Genomic DNA, 20,938 nt, shown 5'->3' on the forward strand with positions numbered 1-20,938 from the left:
AGCAGCATAAAACACAGATGGGGAGGGGCTTATCACATGACAGTCACTCAGTGATTCAAAACATAGCCGTTAGCAATATTTCTCTCTTGCAAAAAAGAACAAGCAGTTCCCTGAAACTTCCTGGGTCTTGGTTCTTGCTGGGGAATTAGCAGACAATTCGTCTTCCTCCTCACAAGCATTGCAGTGTACGATACAATATTGCAATAGGTAGCCAACCTAAGCTGCCAGCAAAATCATCCTTTTAGCTGGTCTTTTAAAAATGTCTTTCTGAAAAAAATATAAATTCAGATCTCTAGTCAGTGGATTAAAGAAAATTATCATTCAACAAAGCACATTGGTATAACAATATCAAAGAACGAAGAACAGTACAGGAACAGGCCATTCAGCCCTCCAAGCCTGCGCCGATCTTGATGCCTGCCTAAACTAAACCCTTCTGCACTTCCGGAGTCCATATCCTTCTATTCCCATCCTATTCATGTATTTGTCAAGATGCCTCTTAAACGTCACTATTGTACCTGCTTCCACCACCTCCCCCGGCAGCAAGTTCCAGACACTCACCACCCTCTGTCTAAAAAACTTGCCTCGCACATCCCCTCTAAACTTTGCCCCTCGCACCTTAAACCTACGTCCCCTAGTAACTGATTCTTTCACCCTGGGAAAAAGCTTCTGACTATCCACTCTGTCCATGCCGCTCATAACTTTGTAAACCTCTATCATGTCGCCCCTCTACCTCCGTCGTTCCAGTGAAAATAATCTGAGTTTATCCAACCTTTCCTCATAGCTAATGCCCTCCAGACCAGGCAACATCCTGGTAAACCTCTTCTGTATCCTCTCCAAAGCCTCCACGTCCTTCTGGTAGTGTGGCAACCAGAATTGTACGTAATATTCCAAGTGTGGCCTAACTAAGGTTCTGTACAGCTGCAGCATGACTTGCCAATTTTTATACTCTATTCCCCAACCGATGAAGGCAAACATGCTGTATGCCTTCTTGACTACCTTATCCACCTGCATTGCCACTTTCAGTGATCTGTGGACCTGTATGCCCAGATCTCTCTGCCTGTCAATACTCCTAAGGGTTCTGCCATTTACTGTACACTTCCCACCTGTATTAGACTTTCCAAAACACATTACCTCACATTTGTCCGGATTAAACTCCATCTGCTATTTCTCTGCCCAAGTCTCCAACCGATCTATACCCTGCTGTATCCTCTGACAATCCTCATCACTATCCGCAATTCCACCAACCTTTGTGTCGTCCGCAAACTTACTAATCAGACCAGCTACATTTTCCTCCAAATCATTTATATATACTACAAACAGCAAAGGTCCCAGCACTGACCCCTGCGGAACACCACTAGGCACAGCCCACCATTCAGAAAAGCACCCTTCCACTGCTACCCTCTGTCTTCTATGACCGAGCCAGTTCTGTATCCATCTATCCAGCTCACCTCTGATCCCATTTGACTTCACCTTTTGTACCAGTCTGCCATGAGGGACTTTGTCAAAGGCTTTACTGAAGTCCATGTAGACAACATCCACTGCCCTTCCTTCATCAATCATCTTCGTCACTTCCTCAAAAAACTTTATCAAGTTAGTGAGACACGACCTCCCCTTCACAAAACCATGCTGCCTCACACTATTTGTTTCCAAATGGGAGTAAATCCTGTCCTGAAGAATCTTCTCCAATAATTTCCCTACCACTGACATAAGGCTCACTGGCCTGTAATTTCCTGGATTATCCTTTCTACACTTCTTAAACAAAGGAACAACATTGGCTATTCTCCAGTCCTCTGGGACCTCACCTGTAGCCAATGAGGATACAAAGATTTCTGTCAAGGCCCCAGCAATTTCTTCCCTTGCCTCCCTCAGTATCTGGGGTAGATCCCATCAGGCCCTGGGGACTTATCTACCTTAATGTTTTTCAAGACGCCCAACACCTCCTCATTTTTGATATCGGCATGACCCAAACTATCTACACTCCCTTCCCTAGGCTCATCATCCACCAAGTCCTTCTCTTTGGTGAATACTGATGCAAAGTACTCATTTAGTACCTCACCCATTTCCTCTGGCTCCACGCATAGATTCCCTCCTCTGTCCTTGAGTGGGCCAACCCTTTCCCTGGCTACCCTCTTGCTCTTTATATCCAAATAAAAAGCCTTGGGATTCTCCTTAATCCTGTTTGCCAATAACTTTTCATAACCCCTTTTAGCCCTCCTGACTCCTTGCTTAAGTTCCTTCCTACTTTCTTTATATTCCTCAAGGGCTTCATCTGTTCCCAGCCTTCTAGCCCTTATGAATGCTTCCTTTTTCTTTTTGACTAGGCTCACGATATCCCTCATTATCCAAGGTTCCCGAAACTTGCCAAACTTATCGTTCATCCTCACAGGAACATGCCAGTCCTGGATTCTAATCAACTGACGTTTGAAAGACTCTCACATGTCAGATGTTGATTTACCCTCAAACAGCCGCCCCCAATCTAAATTCTGCAGTTCCTGCCTAATATTGTTATAATTAGCCTTCTCCCAATTTAGCACCTTCACCTGAGGACTACTCTTATCCTTATCCACAAGTACCTTAAAACTTATGGAATTATGGTCGCTGTTCCTGAAATGCTCCCCTACAGAAACTTCGACCACCTGGCTGGGCTCATTCCCCAGTACCAGGTCCAGTACGGCCCCTTCTCTAGTTGGACTTTCTACATATTGTTTCAAGAAGCCCTCCTGGATGCTGCTTACAAATTCTGCCCTATCCAAGCCCCTAGCACTAAGTGAGTCCCAGTCGATATAGGGGAAGTTAAAATCACCCACCACTACAACCCTGTTGCTTTTACATCTTTCCAAAATCTGTCTACATATCTGCTCCTCTACCTCCCGCTGACTGTTGGGAGGCCTGTAGAAAACCCCCAACATCGTGACTGCACCCTTCCTATTCCTGAGCTCCACCCATATTGCCTCGCTGCACGACCCCTCCGAGGTGTCCTCCCGCAGTACAGCTGTGATATTCTCCTTAACCAGTAATGCAACTCCCCCACCACTTTTACATCCCCCTCTATCCCGCCTGAAGCATCTGAATCCGGGAACGTTTAGCTGCCAATCCTGTCCTTCCCTCAACCAAGTTTCTGTAGTAGCAACAACGTCATAGTTCCAAGTACTAATCCAAGCTCTAAGTTCATCTGCCTTACCTGTTATCCTTCTCGCATTGAAACAAATGCACTTCAGACCACCAGTCCCGCTGTGGTCAGCAACATCTCCCTGCCTGCTCTTTTATTTTTTATTTTGTTCTCCCACATGTGCTTATTTAGCTTCCCCTCTCTGCCATTTGCCTCCTTTACTCCTTATGAAAGTGCATTCCACATTCGTACCATTCTCTGAGTAAAAAAGCTTCTCCTGAACTCTCCATTAGATTTATTAGTGACCATCTTATATTTATGAACTCTAGTTTTGGACTCACCAATACATGGAAACATTGGCTGGAATTTTTCTGAGACGGCAGAAGCCCCGTCACCGGTGCTGAAAACGGGAAGCAACCTCACTTCAATGGGTGGCGGGACCCAGGGCCGTATTTAGCTGGTGGCAGCCAATTAAGTGGCTGCTACTGGGGCTTCTGTTCTATTAAGGATGACAGCTCACCCCCTAGAGCTGCTGGCCCATCAGAGAGCTGGCAACTCAGCAGCCTCAGCAGTGCCACTACTAGCAGTGGCTATTGCTGAGGCTGCAGATGCAGGAGGAGTGTGCCTCAAAGGTTGGTCACCCTCAAAGAGGGGTAAATGGGTTTGGGAGTAGCTGGGCGCTGGCAAGTGAGCTCAGCGATTGGGGTGGGTGGAGAAGGTTGCTGAAGGTAAGTGGCGCTGTTGCTGGGGGCTGGGGGGCCTGGCGTGCCCCTAAAGGGTGGCCCGCCTCTTCTAGAGTAGACTGGGAGGCCACTAGGTTTCACTAGGCAGTCTCCCCATGCACCCGGGGGGAAAACACCTGTGCTAGTGACCCTTAATTGGCCTCCTGGTGTGCGGCTGATCTGCCAGCTTTCCTGCTGCTGTCAAAATGGCGTGGCAATGGGAAGACATCGGGCAAACTCCCGCCCCCCACACCCCCAACCCTGATGCCTTCACGTGCCATTTTGCCAGCCTTTCCACCTCCCAGCCTGTCCCCAAAGGGGGGTAAAATTCAGCCCTTTATTTCTTCATCTACCCTATCAAATTATTTCATTATCTTAAAGACCTCTTATCAGGTCTTTAACACCTCTCACACTCCATCAGCCTTCTCTTTTCTAGAGAAAAGAGCCTCAGCTGTTCAGTCACTCCTGTAATTATATCTTCACATTTCTGGTATCATACTTGTGAATCTATTCTGCACCTTCCTCGATATCCCTATATCCTTTTTATAATATGGGGATCAAATCTGTACACTATACATCCAAGAATAATCTAACCAAGGTTCGAAGCAAGTTTAACATAGTTTCTCTGTTTTTAAATTCTATCTCTCTAGGAATGAATCTCAATGCTCGGGTTGCATTTTTATGGACTTATTAACCTGCATCTTTTAATGATTTGTGAATTTGTACCCCTAGATCCCTTTGCTCCCCTAACCCATTGAGACTCTTATCCAAGCAGTATGTGGCCTCTTTATTCTTCCTGCCAAAATGTACCATCTCATACTTATCTGTATTGAGATTTATTTGTCAATTGCTTGCCCATTCTGAAAGTTTATTAATGTTTTCTTGTACACTTACTTCCTTTGTGTGAACTACAACCCTTAATTTGGGATTGTCTGCAAGTTTTGAAACTTCTGATTTCTGAGTGTGGAATGTGGGCCATGAAAATTCCCCTGCTGTTCCATGGATAGTGCCATGGGATCTTTTATGTCACCCTGAACAGACAGGCTGAATCTTGCTTTAATTCCACATCTGAAAGACTGACAGTGCAGCATTTCAGCAGCACTACAGTGAATCATGGTAGGTGTAGATGGAAGGATAACTCAGAGAAATGGAAGAACTAGACAGATGAAAAAGCAGAAAACAAAATTCAAAGTGCTGATTCTCCAGGGAGGAAATACTGAACAAACCATTTCAATAAGAATGAGCTGAGAAACATTTCGGGTTGATGAAACATTTCGGGTTGATGACCTTTCATCAGAACAGGAAGAAGTTAGGGATTTAATGGTTTATAAGCAAGTACAGAAAGGGTTAGCAGTGGGGAGGGGTGGGGCAGTGGGGGCATGGGCATGAGATGCTGCCTGGCATGCTGAGTGTTTCCAGCATTTCCTATTTTCTACTTCAGATCTTCAGTCAGTGTCTGAAGTATTTTGGTTTTGTTTTGGCATAGTCACAAAGGTAGGTTCTGATGAAGGCTTTAAGATGGGGATTGAAGCAGTGAAGCATAATGTTACGAATGAGGCTGGAGAAGTTCACTGTCTTCCTCTAGTTCCACTTCTCCACGGGTCACAACATTTATTTAAATGTTTACCCAGTTACCGATATGGCCAATTATATACTCTATTTTTATTTCAGAATAAAATCCACCAACCATGTTTCTTAATAAACAAACAAATTATTAATTTATTATAAAACAAGACTTATTCAGTAAAGGTGCAAAGCATTAACACACAGATTGAAATATGAAAGTTCCCTTCTAACTTAGCCCAACACATACACACACACACATACACCGGTTAAAGAACAATAAGGAAGCTTTCTCTGCAGAGACCTCTTTACAAAACATACAAAAAAAAAACTTTGGCCAAATATGTGTTTTTTCTTGACAGAAAAGGAGAAGATATGAAATGATATCAGCTGTCCCTTGATTCTGGTGTCCCAAATATGCGTACGCGGCTATCACTGGGATCTTTTTGGAGCAGTTCTGTTCAGGTGACATCAAGGCTTAGTCTGGCAGGCTTTTCAGGAGAAATGCGGCATCAGTTTCTCCAGTCCACACACACTAGATTCTCAGGGTTTCTCAGAGGTTAAAAAAGGATGAACTGGTGTCTTCTCTCTTAGCAGGCTGACTCCCCCCAACTGACAAAACCAATTCTTGACCACCATAAATCTTGACATGTCACTTCTCTGTAAACAACTCCCCTAGTCACCAAGGCCTTTGCTGATTATTTAGCTTAAGGCATGTGACAGTCAGTAAGGTTTGTTTTTGAACAAGGTTCCCCAAGTCCTTCCAGTGACTTTATAATTAAAAAAATCCAGCGACTATGGAATCTCTTCAGTCCCAAATGAATCCATCTCCACAATTTTAAAACACGAGTCCTCAAAAATATTAAAAAATGGAAGTACTTTTGTAAAAATAGATATTTAGGGAGCGAGTGGAGTCATACAATTGAAAGTTAAACCACAGTGAGAAACACCAAGAGAGAAATGCACCAAAGTCGAGAGGTGGAAGACTGGGAGCACAACAGGACTGCAGGAAGTTATAGAAGTAGGGTGGATAAAGCTGTAGAGAGATTTTCTAATGAAGACAAAGATTTTGCAGCCTTAAAAGATGGGAAGGTCAGTGTAAGTCAATCATAATTTTTTTTTATGAATAGTCATTCACAGACCACATAATGACTTCCTATTTGCACGGCCACCCTAATTATTTCTGTGAGCTGTAATCAACCATAGTGCATGCACAGACTGACACTGGTGCAATGTGAGAGTTCCAGTAAAATACCTAGTTGAGATTTTTCATTTAGGAAAGACTCAGGTACTTAATGTAACCTTCAGAAATGGATCAAAACTCCAGGCCCAGAAGGCAGAGAAAGGGGCAAGTATGACTAAGTAGCATTTTTACCATATAATGGCTAGTTTAATGGATAAGTTTAGTGATTTTTTCACAATTATTTAATTTTTTATGTGTTTATCTGTTCAATATTAAAAATGTAGAGTAATCCCAGGACTTTCAGGTACTGCACCAGTAGATGTCACTGTCAATGTAACATATCATGACAAATTGAAAATAATGGGTCACCATCTATGTTGTGTGACAGTCCAAACAACACTGAATAATTCATTTTTTTTATTCTTTCATGGGATGTGGGCTTTGCTGGCAAGGTCAGCATTTCTTGCCCATCCCTAATTGCCCTTGAGAAATTGGTGGTGAGCTGCCTTCTTGAACCGTTGCAGTCTATCTGGTACGGGTACAGCCACAGTGTTGATAAGGAGGGAGTTCCAGAATTTTGATTCAGCAAGATAGAAGGAACGACGATATATTTCCAAGTCAGGATGGTGTGTGACTTGGAGGGGAACTTGCAGGTGGTGGTTTTCCCATGGGTCTGCTGTCTTTGTCCTTCTAGGTGGAAGAGGCTGTGGGTTTGGAAGACGCTGTCAAAGGAGGCATGGTGGGCTGCTGCAGTACATCTTGTAGATGGTACACACTGCTGCCACTATGCCTCGGTGGTGAAAGGAGTGAATGTTTAAGGTTGTAGCTGGGGTGCCAATCAAGTGAGCTACTTTTTCCTGGATAATGTCGAGCTTCCTGAGCATTGTTGGAGTCACACTCATCCAGGCAAGTGGAAAGTATTCCATCACACTCCTGACTTGTGCCTTGTAGATGTTGGACAGGCTTTGGAGAGTCAGGAGGTGGGTTACTTGCACAGAATTCCCAGTCTCTGACCTGCTCTCATTGTCACAGTATTTATGTGCTGCTCAGTTCAGTTTCTGGACAATGGTAACCCTCAGGATGTTGACAGTGAAGGACTCAGCGATGGTAATGCTGTTGAATGTCAAGGGGAGATGGTTAGATTCTCTCTTATTGGAGATCGTAATTACCTGGCACTTGTGTGGGACAAATGTTATTTGCCACTTATCAGCCCAAGCCTGAATGTTGTCCAGCTCTTGCTGCATATGAACATGGGCTGCTTCAGTATCTGAGGAGTTGCGAATAGTACTGAACAACGTACAGTCATCAAAGAACATCCCCACTTCTTACCTTATGATGGAGGGGAGGGCCATGAAGCAGAAGATGGTTGGACCTAGGGCACGACCCTGAGAAACTCCTGCAACAATGTCCTGGGACTGAGATGATTGGTCTCCAACAACCACAACCATCTTCCTTTGTGCTAGGTATGACTCCAACCAGTGGAGAGCTTTCCCCTTGATTCCCATTGACTTCAGTTTGGCTAGGGTTCATTGATACCATACATCATCAAATGCTGCCTCGATATCCAGGGCAGTCACTCTCACCTCATCTCTGAGTTCAGCTCTTTTGTCTGTGTTTGGACCAAGGTTGTAATGAGGTCAGGAGCTGAGTGGCCCTGGCAGAACCCAAATTAAGCAAAGTTGAGCAGGTTATTGGTGAGTAGTGGCGCGTAATAGCACTGTCGATGACCCCTTCCATCACTTTGCTGATGATCGAGAGTAGACTGATGGGGCGGTAAATGGCCAGATAGGATTTGTCCTGCTTTTTGTGGATAGAATTACAGAATTGTTACAGCACAGAAGGTGGCCATTTGGCCTATCGTTTCTGCACCAGCTCTCCAAAAGAGCAATTCACTGAGTGCCATTACCCTGCCTTCTCCCTGTAATCATGCACATTCTTCCTTTTCAGATAACAGTCTAATTTCCTTTTGAATTCCTCGATTGAACATACCTCCACCACGCTCTCAGGCAGTGTCAGGACTAGAACCTTTGTTGTGTTTCATCTGGTTGACCATTTTTGATGATGGATTGCCATTTTGCATGCGATTGGGCATCTGCTTCTCATGTGTTAATATTAATAGAGCAGACCTTCATGGAGGCTTTGAGATTGGCTTTGAAATGTTTCCTTTGCCTCCCATGTGAATTGGCTCCCTGGAGTAGCTCTGAGTACCTGTTTGTCAGGCATTCTGACAATATGTCCTGTCCATCTCAGCTGATGTGAGATTATCATGGCAAAGTCCTGGCTAGAATAACTCTTAATTGCCTCTCGCCTATTGCAGAGGAAGTCCTTCCAGTATCCCAGTGCAGCTTCTGACCTGTCAGAGGAACAACCGATATTATGTTCACAGCACACCAACTTCAGGAAAAATGCAGAGAGCAGAACATTCTTTTGTACTACGTGGCTTTCTTTGATCTCACAAAAGCTTTCGACTCAGTGAAATGAACTGCCCTTTGGAAAATGCTACAGTGATATGGATGCCCAGCTAAGTTCACAAACATCATCTGTCTCCTTTTTGATAATATGCAAATAACAGTATTATGGAATGGCTCCACGACAGACCCCTTCCCTGTCAAAACAGGTGTCAAACAGGGGTGTGTCATTGCACCAACACTATTCTCAATCTTTTTGCAGCAACGCTGCAGCTTACTATTGACAGGCATCCCCCCACCCAGGTGTTGTAATAACTTATCGCACTGATGGTAAACTCTTCAACCTCAACTGGCTGAAGGCCAAAACCAAGACAACAACCACTTCTGTAATAGAATTACAGTATGCTGATGATGCACAAGTTATTGCTCACTCTGAAAAAGAACTACAACAGATAGTTGACATATTCACTGATGTGGTGTCAATGGACTTTCAAAAGTATTTAATAAAGTGCTGCATAACAGACTTGTCAGCAAAGTTAATGCCCATGGAATAAAAGGGACAGTGGCAGCATGGATACGAAGTTGGTTGTGACAGGAAGCAGAAAGTAGTGGTGAACAGTTGTTTTTTGGACTGGAGGAAGGTATACAGTGGGGTTCCCCAGGGGTCAGTACTAGGACCACTGTTTTTCTTGATTTACATTAATGACCTAGGCTGGGTGTGCAGGACACAATTTCAAAATTTGCAGATGACACAAAACTTGAATATATTATGAACTGTGAAGAGGATAGTGATAAACCTTAAGAGGACATAAGCTGGTGGAAGGGGGAGACACGTGGCAAATTAAATTTAATGCAGAGAAGTGTGAAGCAACATATTTTGGTAGGAAGAATGAGGAGAGGCAATATAAAATAAAGAATACAATTCTAAAGTGGGGGGCAGGAGCAGAGGGACCTCGGGGTATATGTGCAGACGTTGTTAAAAGTGACAGGACAGGTTGAGAGAGTGGTTAATCAGGCATACTGGGCCTTATAAAAAGAGGCATAGATTACAATAGCATGGAAGTTATGGTGAACCTTAAAACGGAGGTTCAGCCTCAACTGGAGTATTGTGTCCAATTCTGGGCACTGCACTTTAGGAATGATGTGACGGCATTAGAGAGGGTGCTGAAAAGATCTATGAGAATGGTTCCAGGAATGAGGGACTTTAGTTATGTAGATAGATTGGAGAAGCTGGCATTGTTTTCCTTAGAGAAGAGAAGGTTGAGAGGAGATTTGATAGTGGTGTTCAAAATCATGGGGATTCTGGACAGAGTAAATAAGGAGAAATTGTTCTCATTGGCAAAAGGGGCAAGAACTCAGAGGACACTGACTTAAGGTGAGTGGCAAAAGAACTAAAGGTGACATGAGGAAAATCCTTTTTATGCAGCATGTGGTTAGGATTTGGCATGCACTGCCTTTGAGTGTGGTGGAGGAAGAGTCAATCATGGCTTTCAAAAGGAAATTGGTAATTATCTGCAGAGAAAGGGCAGGGGAGTAGGACCAGCTGAATTGTTTTTGTAAAGAGCTGGCACAGACATGATGGGTCGAATGGCCTCTTTCTGTGCTGTAGCCATTCTATGATTTTATTCTGATTCTATGAACAATTGCAATGCTTTAAGCCTTTCAATTCAAAGTGAAAGAAAAATGTTTGAAAGAAGTGCCCTTGTGAATGCTTGAAGGAATGCAGTCAGCAGAGAAAAAAAAATCTAAATTGGTGGAAGCAAAGAGGAAACAAAGTGAATTTAGAAAGGATTGGAGGCTCAGTAGAAGGTGACAAGCAGCAGATTTCTAATAATGGGAAAAGGTGATTGTCAAGGGAATCGCAATGTAGAAACCCCCTGAATTATCAGAACCTCATGAATGAGTGGAACTACTGAGGTTAAGGAGATGGCACCTGATTAATTCCCCCCCCCCCCATCCACTATTATATATGTAAATTCTGTCCCTTTGTTTTAAAATGCTGTTTACAAGCAGTGCAATACAAAACTAGCTATTTCAGCTGGATAGGAGGCTATACCCTTCAAGATAAATTGCTGGTTTTAGAGTTTACTGATTGGAATAGTGAATATTAGGAGCATGAGTGGCAGAAAGCTGGTTTTCCAGTGTAGGCTGAGGAGCATTGTTTAAAGTCTTCTGATGCAAGGCAAAAAGCCGGGAGTCCAATTTTTAAAATATCGATCAGAGGATTTGAGTCTGATTGGAGAGTGTAGGCCTGATGCTTAACATGTTTTTGGTGTAAAGATGGGGATCTGGGCTGAATGGGCCCAAGTTTTATTTTTGAGTGGAGCAGGGAGTGGGGCTGATAGGGCTCAAGTTTCAATGTTTTTGGGGTGGGGTGTGGTGAGTAGCTGGAATATCATGCAATGTTTGGTGGAGCCAGACAAGCCTCTGAGTTTTTAATTTTTAAAATATCGGCTAGAGGTCTATGGGATTGGGCCAGAAGGTCCTGTAAATCTTTTGGGGTGTAAGGACAGGGAGAAGGGCTAAATAGAACTCAAAGTTGTAAATTTCTTCTTTTGGGGAGCAGGGACGATTGAGTGGGACTGCATCCTAAAAAGGGGCTAAAAATTAGGGCAATTGGCCAGTGCGATGCATTAAAATTGGAGTTTGAGGGAACATTTTCAACTTATGATTGATGCTGCAACAAGGGGAGGGACAGCAGAGGAACAGCATATTTTCAGTTATGGTAGTAAAGGCTCAATATTTGGGAAATACAATACAGAAGCTGTTCAGCAGCATCTAGCAGCTCAAGAGCTACAAAGTGGCCAGAAAGAGTTAACGTTATTAACTTGGGAATAATAATACTTTGCATAGCGATTTAACATGATAAATGTTGACCTAAAAGCACTACTGAAAATTTATAGAAGTAAGGATAATATGGACAGGAAATGCCTGCAGTCATACGATTTTAAATAATATCTAGATATGCATATTATATATTTATTTACTTTTATGTTTCTCTTTATTGCTATAAAGCCTTGCATGTGTTGCTTCATACATTAGATCCTTAGATTACGATGAAATCTGTCTCAGCTTAAAAAAAGTGTCCTCCTCTTCACATTAGATAAAATAAGCAATTTAACCATAACAATTTACTGAAAGAAAGAATCGACAGAAAATGAACTGCTTTTCAAAGCTTGGAATATCGACCAGTCACATAAGTTGAATTACTTATTTCAAAGTGCTTTTGATTAATTTCTGTCTCAGCTGAATATATTTTACATCCAAAAACATTAAGCTTAGCAATAGAATTCCGTGTATCATAATCCACATTTGTACAGTACCATTTCTTTTCACAGGCTTACTGCACCTCAAAGGCCTGGAATTCATTGTATCTGCTTGCCTCCAACTTTGTTTCTAAATTAGATCTTCTACCTATTTCTTTTCCTTACAATACAGAGCAAATGCTTATGGTTGACTTGAGCCTATTCTCCACACTTGTACAATGTTTCTAAACCATTTTTGTACCATTTTGCCTATTTTCTAACCATCTATCCAGACTCCTGATCTCCTGGTTTTCTACTTAGCTTTACTAATGAACTTTTACTTTCTACCTGCCTTTCCATCAAAACAATAACACAGAGAAAAAAAAACCACATTGTGACACAAGATAAATATGCGCAATAGTAGGAAAGAGAGGGGCAATGAAAAGACTAGGAGAGAAGAGGAAATTAAACAACTTCCAGAAGAAAACAGTCTAAATATTCCCTGATAAGTCCAAATAGTTGCAAGTATACACAGAAATGAACTCTGAGCTCTATGAAGTCAAGCTATTGTTACGGTCAGGTGAGAAGGGGGCGTCACAGGCTCGCCTCTTGCCTTTCTTCTTATTTGACCACAACAGGGTTTATTCCTTCTTGTAAACAGTGGATGGGCTTACCACCTCAGTGAGTGTTTTACCTTTTACCTTTAATGTGATCGTGAAAGAACCAATTGGACAGGTTTTCTTGAGTTTAAACAAGAAAGATATGAGTTTATTATACCCGATCCAAGTAAAATAATAAAAAAGATACACGACACATTCACACACACATTCATACGAGTATCACACACACCCAAATAGATCACAGAGTGAGAAGTAGATTTTGTGGTTGGATTAGAGTACAGAATAAATGGAAATTAAATGCACAGTCTGTGAGGTTGGATGATTCGGTGGTCTTCCAGCTGAAGTTGTATTCTTGCAGTCATTGGCTGGTCAAAGTGCACTTTGTGGCTGGCCTGTTTGGCTCAGGGCTTTCTTGGAGGTATACCTGTGGGTGCCTCTCCTCCCTGGTCTCTGTCTGTAGCAATCTGTAGGCTTGGAGGGTCCACAGTCACAGACAGTTTTCAGAATTGTGGTGTTATCTGGAGGGAGAGAAAGAGAAAGAGAGAGGGAGGCACACAGCCTTTCTGCTGCTGCACAGTCTGAGTTACAGCTTGTCTCTCTTTGTTCAAGGATACTCCCAGCTTTCACAGAGATCGACAGATGGTCACATGACTACCTCAGTGTATTCTCTGGAACCTTCTAATGAGATTCAAGGTTCGGAAATGGCTGCCCAGCCCCAGGATGCCAATATTTACACTTGAAGGGGTTTGCTCTTTCAACGCCACAGGATTGCCTTTAATGCTGTGCCAATGAAGCAATCTTAGGTAATTCAATCACTTAGAGTAAGCCATTCTTCTGGGTCCATGCTCCTCAGCCCCCTGTCTCCTGTTGGAGGCTTTGGCATGTGAAAAGGTGTTTCAGATGCAAATTGCAGTGACTATCTTGGGTGCCAGTTTTTAAAAAGTTAACTGCAGGATTTTCCATTAAAAGTTTAATGTAAGTTTCCAACTGATGAATTAATATTCCCTATTTGGCATATAATTTTTCCTTGACACTATGTTTACTTTCCAGAACAGCATTTGTCAAAAGATGCCAATAAATCCAAACATACCATTGATAACTATTTCTTACCACTAGTTAACTACCTTGCTGTAGCTATTAATTTAGCTTTTTCTATGAGCACCTACCTGAATGAGATGATATTGAGCGGTGGGTGGCTGACAAGGCATCTTAGGCCTGAGGTGACTCTCACCTCAGTGAAGTAGCTGCCCCAGAAAGGCTACTGTCTATAATGGGAAAGAAAAACAGAAAATCTTATTTACCAATATGGACTGTGATATTTCACCTTCAAGAAATAGCAAGTGAGCATAAAGGCATTTCAATACTTGGAGTAAGCACAAAAAGCTGATGCTACCTATGATGAGTCTTGCCCATTCTTTATCAGCCTTCTCTTGCCATCACGCAAGAGCCTTTCGTGACTGTCTTGCTATTCGCTGTAGACCTTCCTCTTCATTCAGGGGTTTCAGTGATGGTGTGTCCCCTGACCCCACCTTCACGCACTCCCCAATCCCCCATGCTATTTTTCTAGTACTGGCTATGAATATCTTTATCATTTGCACAGAGAGAACACAATGTTAAAACAATGTGAATAGTGTGAACAGTTCTTTTCCCCTATATGAGTGCATGCATCACATGATGGTGTGACTTGCAGTTGCACTGTTCCTGTAAATTGACTGCCTAGTGACAGGCAATGTGAGTTCATAGAGAGGCTGTGAATTAACATGGTGCTTCATTGTTTCCCGAATTTACTTTTGGATAAGTCAATTTACATGAAAAATAGGTGATGGCACAGAAAGAGCTTGTGAGGTAAGGAGCTGAGTGAAATTTCTACCATTTGTGTAGGATGTGCTTTGGGAACAGTGCTTTGACTTTCAATCATCTCCCTTGTAGGTCATTGAACCTCTTTCTGTTCTATCTGGCATTTCGTGGGCTGACGGAGGTTGTGCTCAATGGGCTGCATTTAAGGTGGGTTTTTTGGTGGGGGGGGGATGCCGGAGAATTGGCACAGAGTCATTTGCCATGGAACCCGACACCGTAAAGCCGGTTTCCGATTTTCTCGGAGACGGTGAAGTTGTGTGGCAGCACCTCTGTCGTGATGGGATTGTAAATTAAATCTGTTACATACTGTTTTGCATGAACTTGTATCTAATTCGCTGTGATCCTATCAGGCATTTACAATCTTATGCATGATGTGCAGTCTTTGAAAAGCTGGCACCACCAAGGCAAGAGTCATCGATGCCTGTAAAGGTGAGGTAAATTACCTGTTGTTATCTTGTGGAATTTTTCTTCACATTGGACATTGCTGCGGAGCCCAATCTGTAGATGTGAGGGAAGATTGGAACTCTGCAAATGGATACTGTCATGAATATGTGCTACACTGAATGATGATTTTTAAAAATCCATCGGCTGGAAACCTGAATTGATTTTTTTTTAAAAGGTGATTGCGAGCAGCTGAAATGGCCACTGAAATTTGCATCAAAATCCCTTGCATTCCACTGCATTGAGAGGAAGCTGAATTGTCTGCCAGTCCCCTTCAGAACAATGACTTGAGAAGTTTTGAGTGCCTCACCTGGTCTGTCTTCATAAACAAGACATTAAAGACTATCTTGGGACATTAAACTGGTAGAGACAGACCACACAAAGGTAATCCCTTGAACAATGGGACCCTGATGGAGAGAAGGGAAGTCCTACACATGAACTAATTAAGTTGCAATTGGAAATACACATTGTGTCATCATGTGACAGGCCCACCATCTGTGTTTTAAGCTGACTTTTTTCTCTCTGCAGCAGACAAGCAACTGGCACTGATCAGAAGAGACCTAAGTGGGTCTCTCTCTCGCTCTCTCTCCTCAGACCACCTGGCAAGTTCTGAATACTACCTGCTGGCCGTAACCACCTAAACATCACTGCGGCAGACAGAGATCCCTTGAAGGAACTCATCCGCATTACTGTTTTCCAGGAGTACCACTGAATCTGCTGGTCACATCTACAAGCTGGAAGCCTCAGGACTAGCAAGTTCAGCCGGAAGACAACTGAGTTTTTTTTTTATTCATTCATGGGATGTGGGCGACACTGGCCAGGCCAGCATTTATTGCCCATCCCTAATTGCCCTTGAGAAGGTGGTGGTGAGCTGCCTTCTTGAACCGCTGCAGTCCATTTGGGGTAGGTAGACCCACAGTGCTGTTAGGAAGGGAGTTCCAGGATTTTGACCCAGCGACAGTGAAGGAACGGCGATATAGTTGCAAGTCAGGATAGTGTGTGACTTGGAGGGGAACTTGCAGGTGGTGGTGTTCCCATGTATTTGCTGCCCTTGTCCTTCTAGTTGGTAGAGGTCGCGGGTTTGGAAGGTGCCTTGGTGCATTGCTGCAGTGCATCTTGTAGATGGTGTACACTGCCGCTACTGTGTGTCGGTGGTGGAGGGAGTGAATGTTTGTAGATGGGGTGCCAATCAAGCGGGCTGCTTTGTCCTGGATGGTGTCGAGTTTCTTGAGTGTTGTTGGAGCTGCACCCATCCAGGCAAGTGGAGAGTATTCCATCACACTCTTGACTTGTGCCTTGTAGATGGTGGACAGGCTTTGGGGAGTCAGGAGGTGAGTTACTCGCCTCAGGAATCCTAGCCTCTGACCTGCTCTTGTAGCCACGGTATTTATATGGCTACTCCAGTTCAGTTTCTGGTAGCCCCCAGGATGTTGATAGTGGGGGATTCAGCGATGGTAATGCCATTGAATGTCAAGGGGAGATGGTTAGATTCTCTCTTGTTGGAGATGGTCATTGCCTGGCACTTGTGTGGCGCGAATGTTACTTGCCACTTATCAGCCCAAGCCTGGATATTGTCCAGATCTTGCTGCATTTCTGCACGGACTGCTTCAGTATCTGAGGAGTCACGAATGGTGCTGAACATTGTGCAATCATCAGCGAACATCCCCACTTCTGACCTTATGATTGAAGGAAGTTCATTGATGAAGCAGCTGAAGATGGTTGGGCCTAGGACACTACCCTGAGGAACTCCTGCAGTGATGTCCTGGAGCTCAGATGATTGACCTCCAACAACCACAACCATCTTCCTTTGCGCTAGGTATGTGTCACCAAATTTGACAGACTGTATACCCCTCTTTATTGCTCTGGACTCTAATCCCCACTCTGTAACCTATTTGTGTGTGCATGTGACCCTTGAATGTGTGTGTGTGTGTGTGTGTGTGTGTGTGTGTGTGTGTGTGTGTGTGTGTGTGTGTGTGTGTGTGTGTGTGTGTGTGTGTGTGTGTGAAAGTTGCAGCGTAGTTTATTATTTTACTTAGATCGGTTTAGGTACAATATAGCTAACCTCTTTATTTGCTAAACTCAAGAAAATCTGTCTGTTTGGTCATTCTATGATCATAGCATGCAAATAGTGAAACACTTACTGCATTAAGTACATTCACTTTTAAAAAGAAATAAACCCTGTTGTGGTCAAATAAGGAGTGGTAAAGGGGGGAGCCGTTCGATCCTTCCTCACCTGATTTTAACAATACTGTTGGGGTGGGGAGGGGGAGCTCTGCAAGTGGATACTATTGGGGGGGGTAGGGTGGAACTCTGAAATCCAATGTCAGGTGACACTGTTAACGATGTTGTCAATGCCGTCCAACCCATGTGACTGGGGGGGGTGGTGGACAGCTGCCACGATTATGCTAATTGGCCGCCCGCCGCATAATCGCGGCGGTGCGGCCACTTACATCACAGGCGGGACAGCCGCCATTTTAGGCAGTGGCTGGATAATAAAATCTAGCCCACTGCTTCAGTAACTTTCCTTGATATGGCCTGAACCATCATCATATGGATTTCATCCCCTTTGTTGCCAACAGTCTATTTCTTCTATCTCTTATTTTCAGTAAAACAGCCATGAATTTGAGAATCAGGGAGCCCTTCCTGCTTCTACTCACCCTCCCAGTTCCCCCCTTCACTGAGGATGCTGCACTTCTAGCCATTGTGGTTCCCACTCTGCAGAAATACTTAGCGCTCTTTAATTAGCTGAAACATTTTAAGCATCATGGAATCACTCTATTTCCCTCGATAATAACCCATTGAGGACAGACATATTACTTCTAATCCAGACTGCATACATAATTAGGGATTCCCAAAGAAAAACCGAAAGGTTAGCTATGGAGTCACATGTATGGACAGAAGTCCTGCCCTGCTGCTAACCTGCTACTAGAAAAAAATTCAACTCAATAGATGTAATTTTATTTATCAATTTTTTCCAGGACAAATGCACTACATTTCAAATTTGTGCAGAAATTTAAATAATCTTTATGTATCTGTATTGATCAAGAAATTTTGATATCTAATATATGTACTGTATCTTTTATCTATCAAATTTCCATCACATTTTTCACAATTTTATGTCTTACATCATCAACTAAGACAAAATTTGGTAAATAAAGTATTATAGATTTTCTAATATTTGAATATTAGAAATTATCTTTGTATAATCTTCAACAGGTTAGTTGCTGTAACATTTGAATAATATAAGTTGTACAATGATTTTCAGACATATCCTACAGTTCTACCCACACCAGACAGTTCAATGAGCCAGCATTTTCCTACACATTACCCACCACTGTGCCATGAAGCTTTGAATCCAGGAGTTCCAGCACAGACAACACAGCTTTACAGCCAGCCAGGAACTGCCCTACAGAACATACCTCAGAAGAGATGCGATCCAACAAAAGTTGTGTTGATAGTACTTTTGTTGTTGGTCATATTTGGAGGAGCTGCAGCCGCTTTGTGGTACTTTGTTTGTAAGTAAAGCAAGTGCTAAAATTTACCATTGACATTTGAATCATAAATCTAAGTTATAGCTTAATAAACCTTTATGAAGTCTAGGGAGCTGTTTGACAGGTGACATGCACAAAGGTACTTTAACAGGTATTGAATATCTTTGGAGGAAAAGGTTCCGCAAGTCCAAACTGGATCGTCCTGGCCAAGTAGTTCAGCTACACACAGGATAAACTCGCTGAGCAATCGGGAGCGCCTCTCAATATAATACTTGTGGTTATCTGTTTCTGGTGTTTGTTCACTATTTTGGTTTGATTTTGAGTCATTTTAAGTTTGTTACTGGTGCTTCTAATTTGCTATACCATAGTTGGAAGTACATGGCAGCAGTGATGATAGCAACATAAACATTTCCATGTTTTAATTTAGAGCATTAACTGTGATGCTTGTCTTTATTAAAAATGGGATGCTGGATTTGCAGGTTATGCTCAAATGGGTGGGACCAGGGATCCATGAAGCCAGATTCCTGTCACTTTTTACATTTCCTGATTTTCTGTTACTTCTTCCACCAGACAGGGGAAACGCCTAAAACAGGAAAGCATGTTTAATTAATGCATTACTGACATACTAATGCCATACAGCCCATTTCCGTATCATCAGCTCTTTAATGCTGAATGTAAATCAGCCCATATAATTAAGGCATTCAGCACTGCTAGACAGTTCATTTAAATGGTCAACATAGTTGTTTCTTGGTCAATTTTCATCTGTTTTCCTTTACTTTTTTCACTGCCAACAACTGCTTTATCATCAACCTTTGTTCATCATCATCATCCATTTCTCCCACACCACCCCACAATTTTAAAGAGGCCAAAATGTATTTTCTATTCGGAATATTTTGTCTCTTGTTCTTTCGGAGGTGGCGTAGTGGTAATGTCGCTGGACTAGTAATCCAAAGGCCCAAGCTAATGCCGTGGGGACACGCGTTCAAATTCCACCACAGCAGCTGGTGGAACTTAAATTCAAATTATTTAATAAAAAGCTGGAATTGAAAGCCAGTCTCAGTAATGGTGCCATGAAACTATCATCGATTGTTGTAAAAACCTATTTGGTTCCCTAATGTCCTTTAGGGATGGAAATCTGCCGTCCTTACCTGGTCTGGACTACATGTGACTCAAGACCCACAGTAATGTGGTTGACTCTTAACTGTCCTCTGAAATGGCCTAGCAAGCCATTCAGTTCAAGGGCAGTTAGGGTTGGCAACAAATATAGGCCTGCCAGCAACGCCCACGTCCCAGGAAAGAATAATAAAAAAACAGTGGGAGCATTCCTCCACTCTTCATTGTCTGGTGCTATGTTTCTCATATGTCCACTGGGGTAAGCAGACTGAGCCTTAATTTAACATGTCATCTGAAAGCAATGCAGTACTCACCAGAACTGAGTGTTCTACCATGGAGCCTTGCTCACTTATTCTCTGTACAGTTACTCTGTGTATTCCCTTCTGCCTCATTCTCGAATGCTTCTCAGTGGGGGAATTCTTAGAGGGAAAGAGTTAATGACAACAAATGCTTGTCCTTTCTATGCTTCTTCCAGTTCATGAGGCATGTCTGGATGAGAAAGGAGGAAGGAAGTTTAGAATGGGTTGCTGAGCAGATGAGTTCACTTGTCACTTACAGTAGGAGTAACAGGAGGGTTTCATGATCTAGTATGCTGACAGCTAAATTGAGTATAATAAGATTAGATGAAATTTATGCAGATTGTCAAGATGAACTTCCGTTGGCAATCTTGCCCTCTAAAATACCTATCTTCTACTCCCTTTAGTGTTTCCCTCCTGAAGACCTTCAAACTTTCCTTCTCAAGCAGCTTGAAAGGACAAAGGTTGGGTGGGGCCTGACCTATGTCCTTTCTTGCTCTGTTATTATAAGCCGGTTCTTCCTGCAAAAGAATGGAAAAAAAAATTCTTTGAGGACCTGACAATGTGCAAGTGACAGTAAATAACCTATAATTGGTGTGATGGCAGGCGCATGCACCATGCAATTTGAAGCCATTGCATACCAGACTGTGAAGGAAGGTATACTTTCAGCTGAAGGCTGGAGTGCAAAGGTCACATTTCTGCTTCCTGGGCATTGATAATAAGCAATTTTCTCATTTTAGCTGATAGTATGTGAAGGTCTCTGTAAGTGGTTGACGTGTATTCTATTAAGTGCTGCAGACTCATCTTACCTTGACTTTTTTGGTAAATTATTAGACTTTTTGTGGCTCTGGGTGGTATATGGCATGGTACTGTTGGCACTCAGTTTTCTG

The 20,938-nt window shown here is 42.9% G+C and overlaps 1 protein-coding gene across 1 annotated transcript in view; it reads left to right on the forward strand.

The window, feature by feature from the left end:
* LOC137374572 (suppressor of tumorigenicity 14 protein-like) overlaps positions 1 to 20,938 on the forward strand; it is a 189,135-nt gene that overhangs the window by 15,591 nt on the left and 152,606 nt on the right. Inside the window, exon 2 of the mRNA XM_068040870.1 lies at positions 18,414 to 18,663. Within this exon, the coding sequence (XP_067896971.1) occupies positions 18,414 to 18,663 (250 nt within the window). The remainder of the gene's footprint in view (positions 1 to 18,413; positions 18,664 to 20,938) is intronic.

Source organism: Heterodontus francisci, chromosome 10 (assembly GCF_036365525.1).
Source record: "Heterodontus francisci isolate sHetFra1 chromosome 10, sHetFra1.hap1, whole genome shotgun sequence".
NCBI classification, from domain to species: domain Eukaryota; kingdom Metazoa; phylum Chordata; class Chondrichthyes; order Heterodontiformes; family Heterodontidae; genus Heterodontus; species Heterodontus francisci.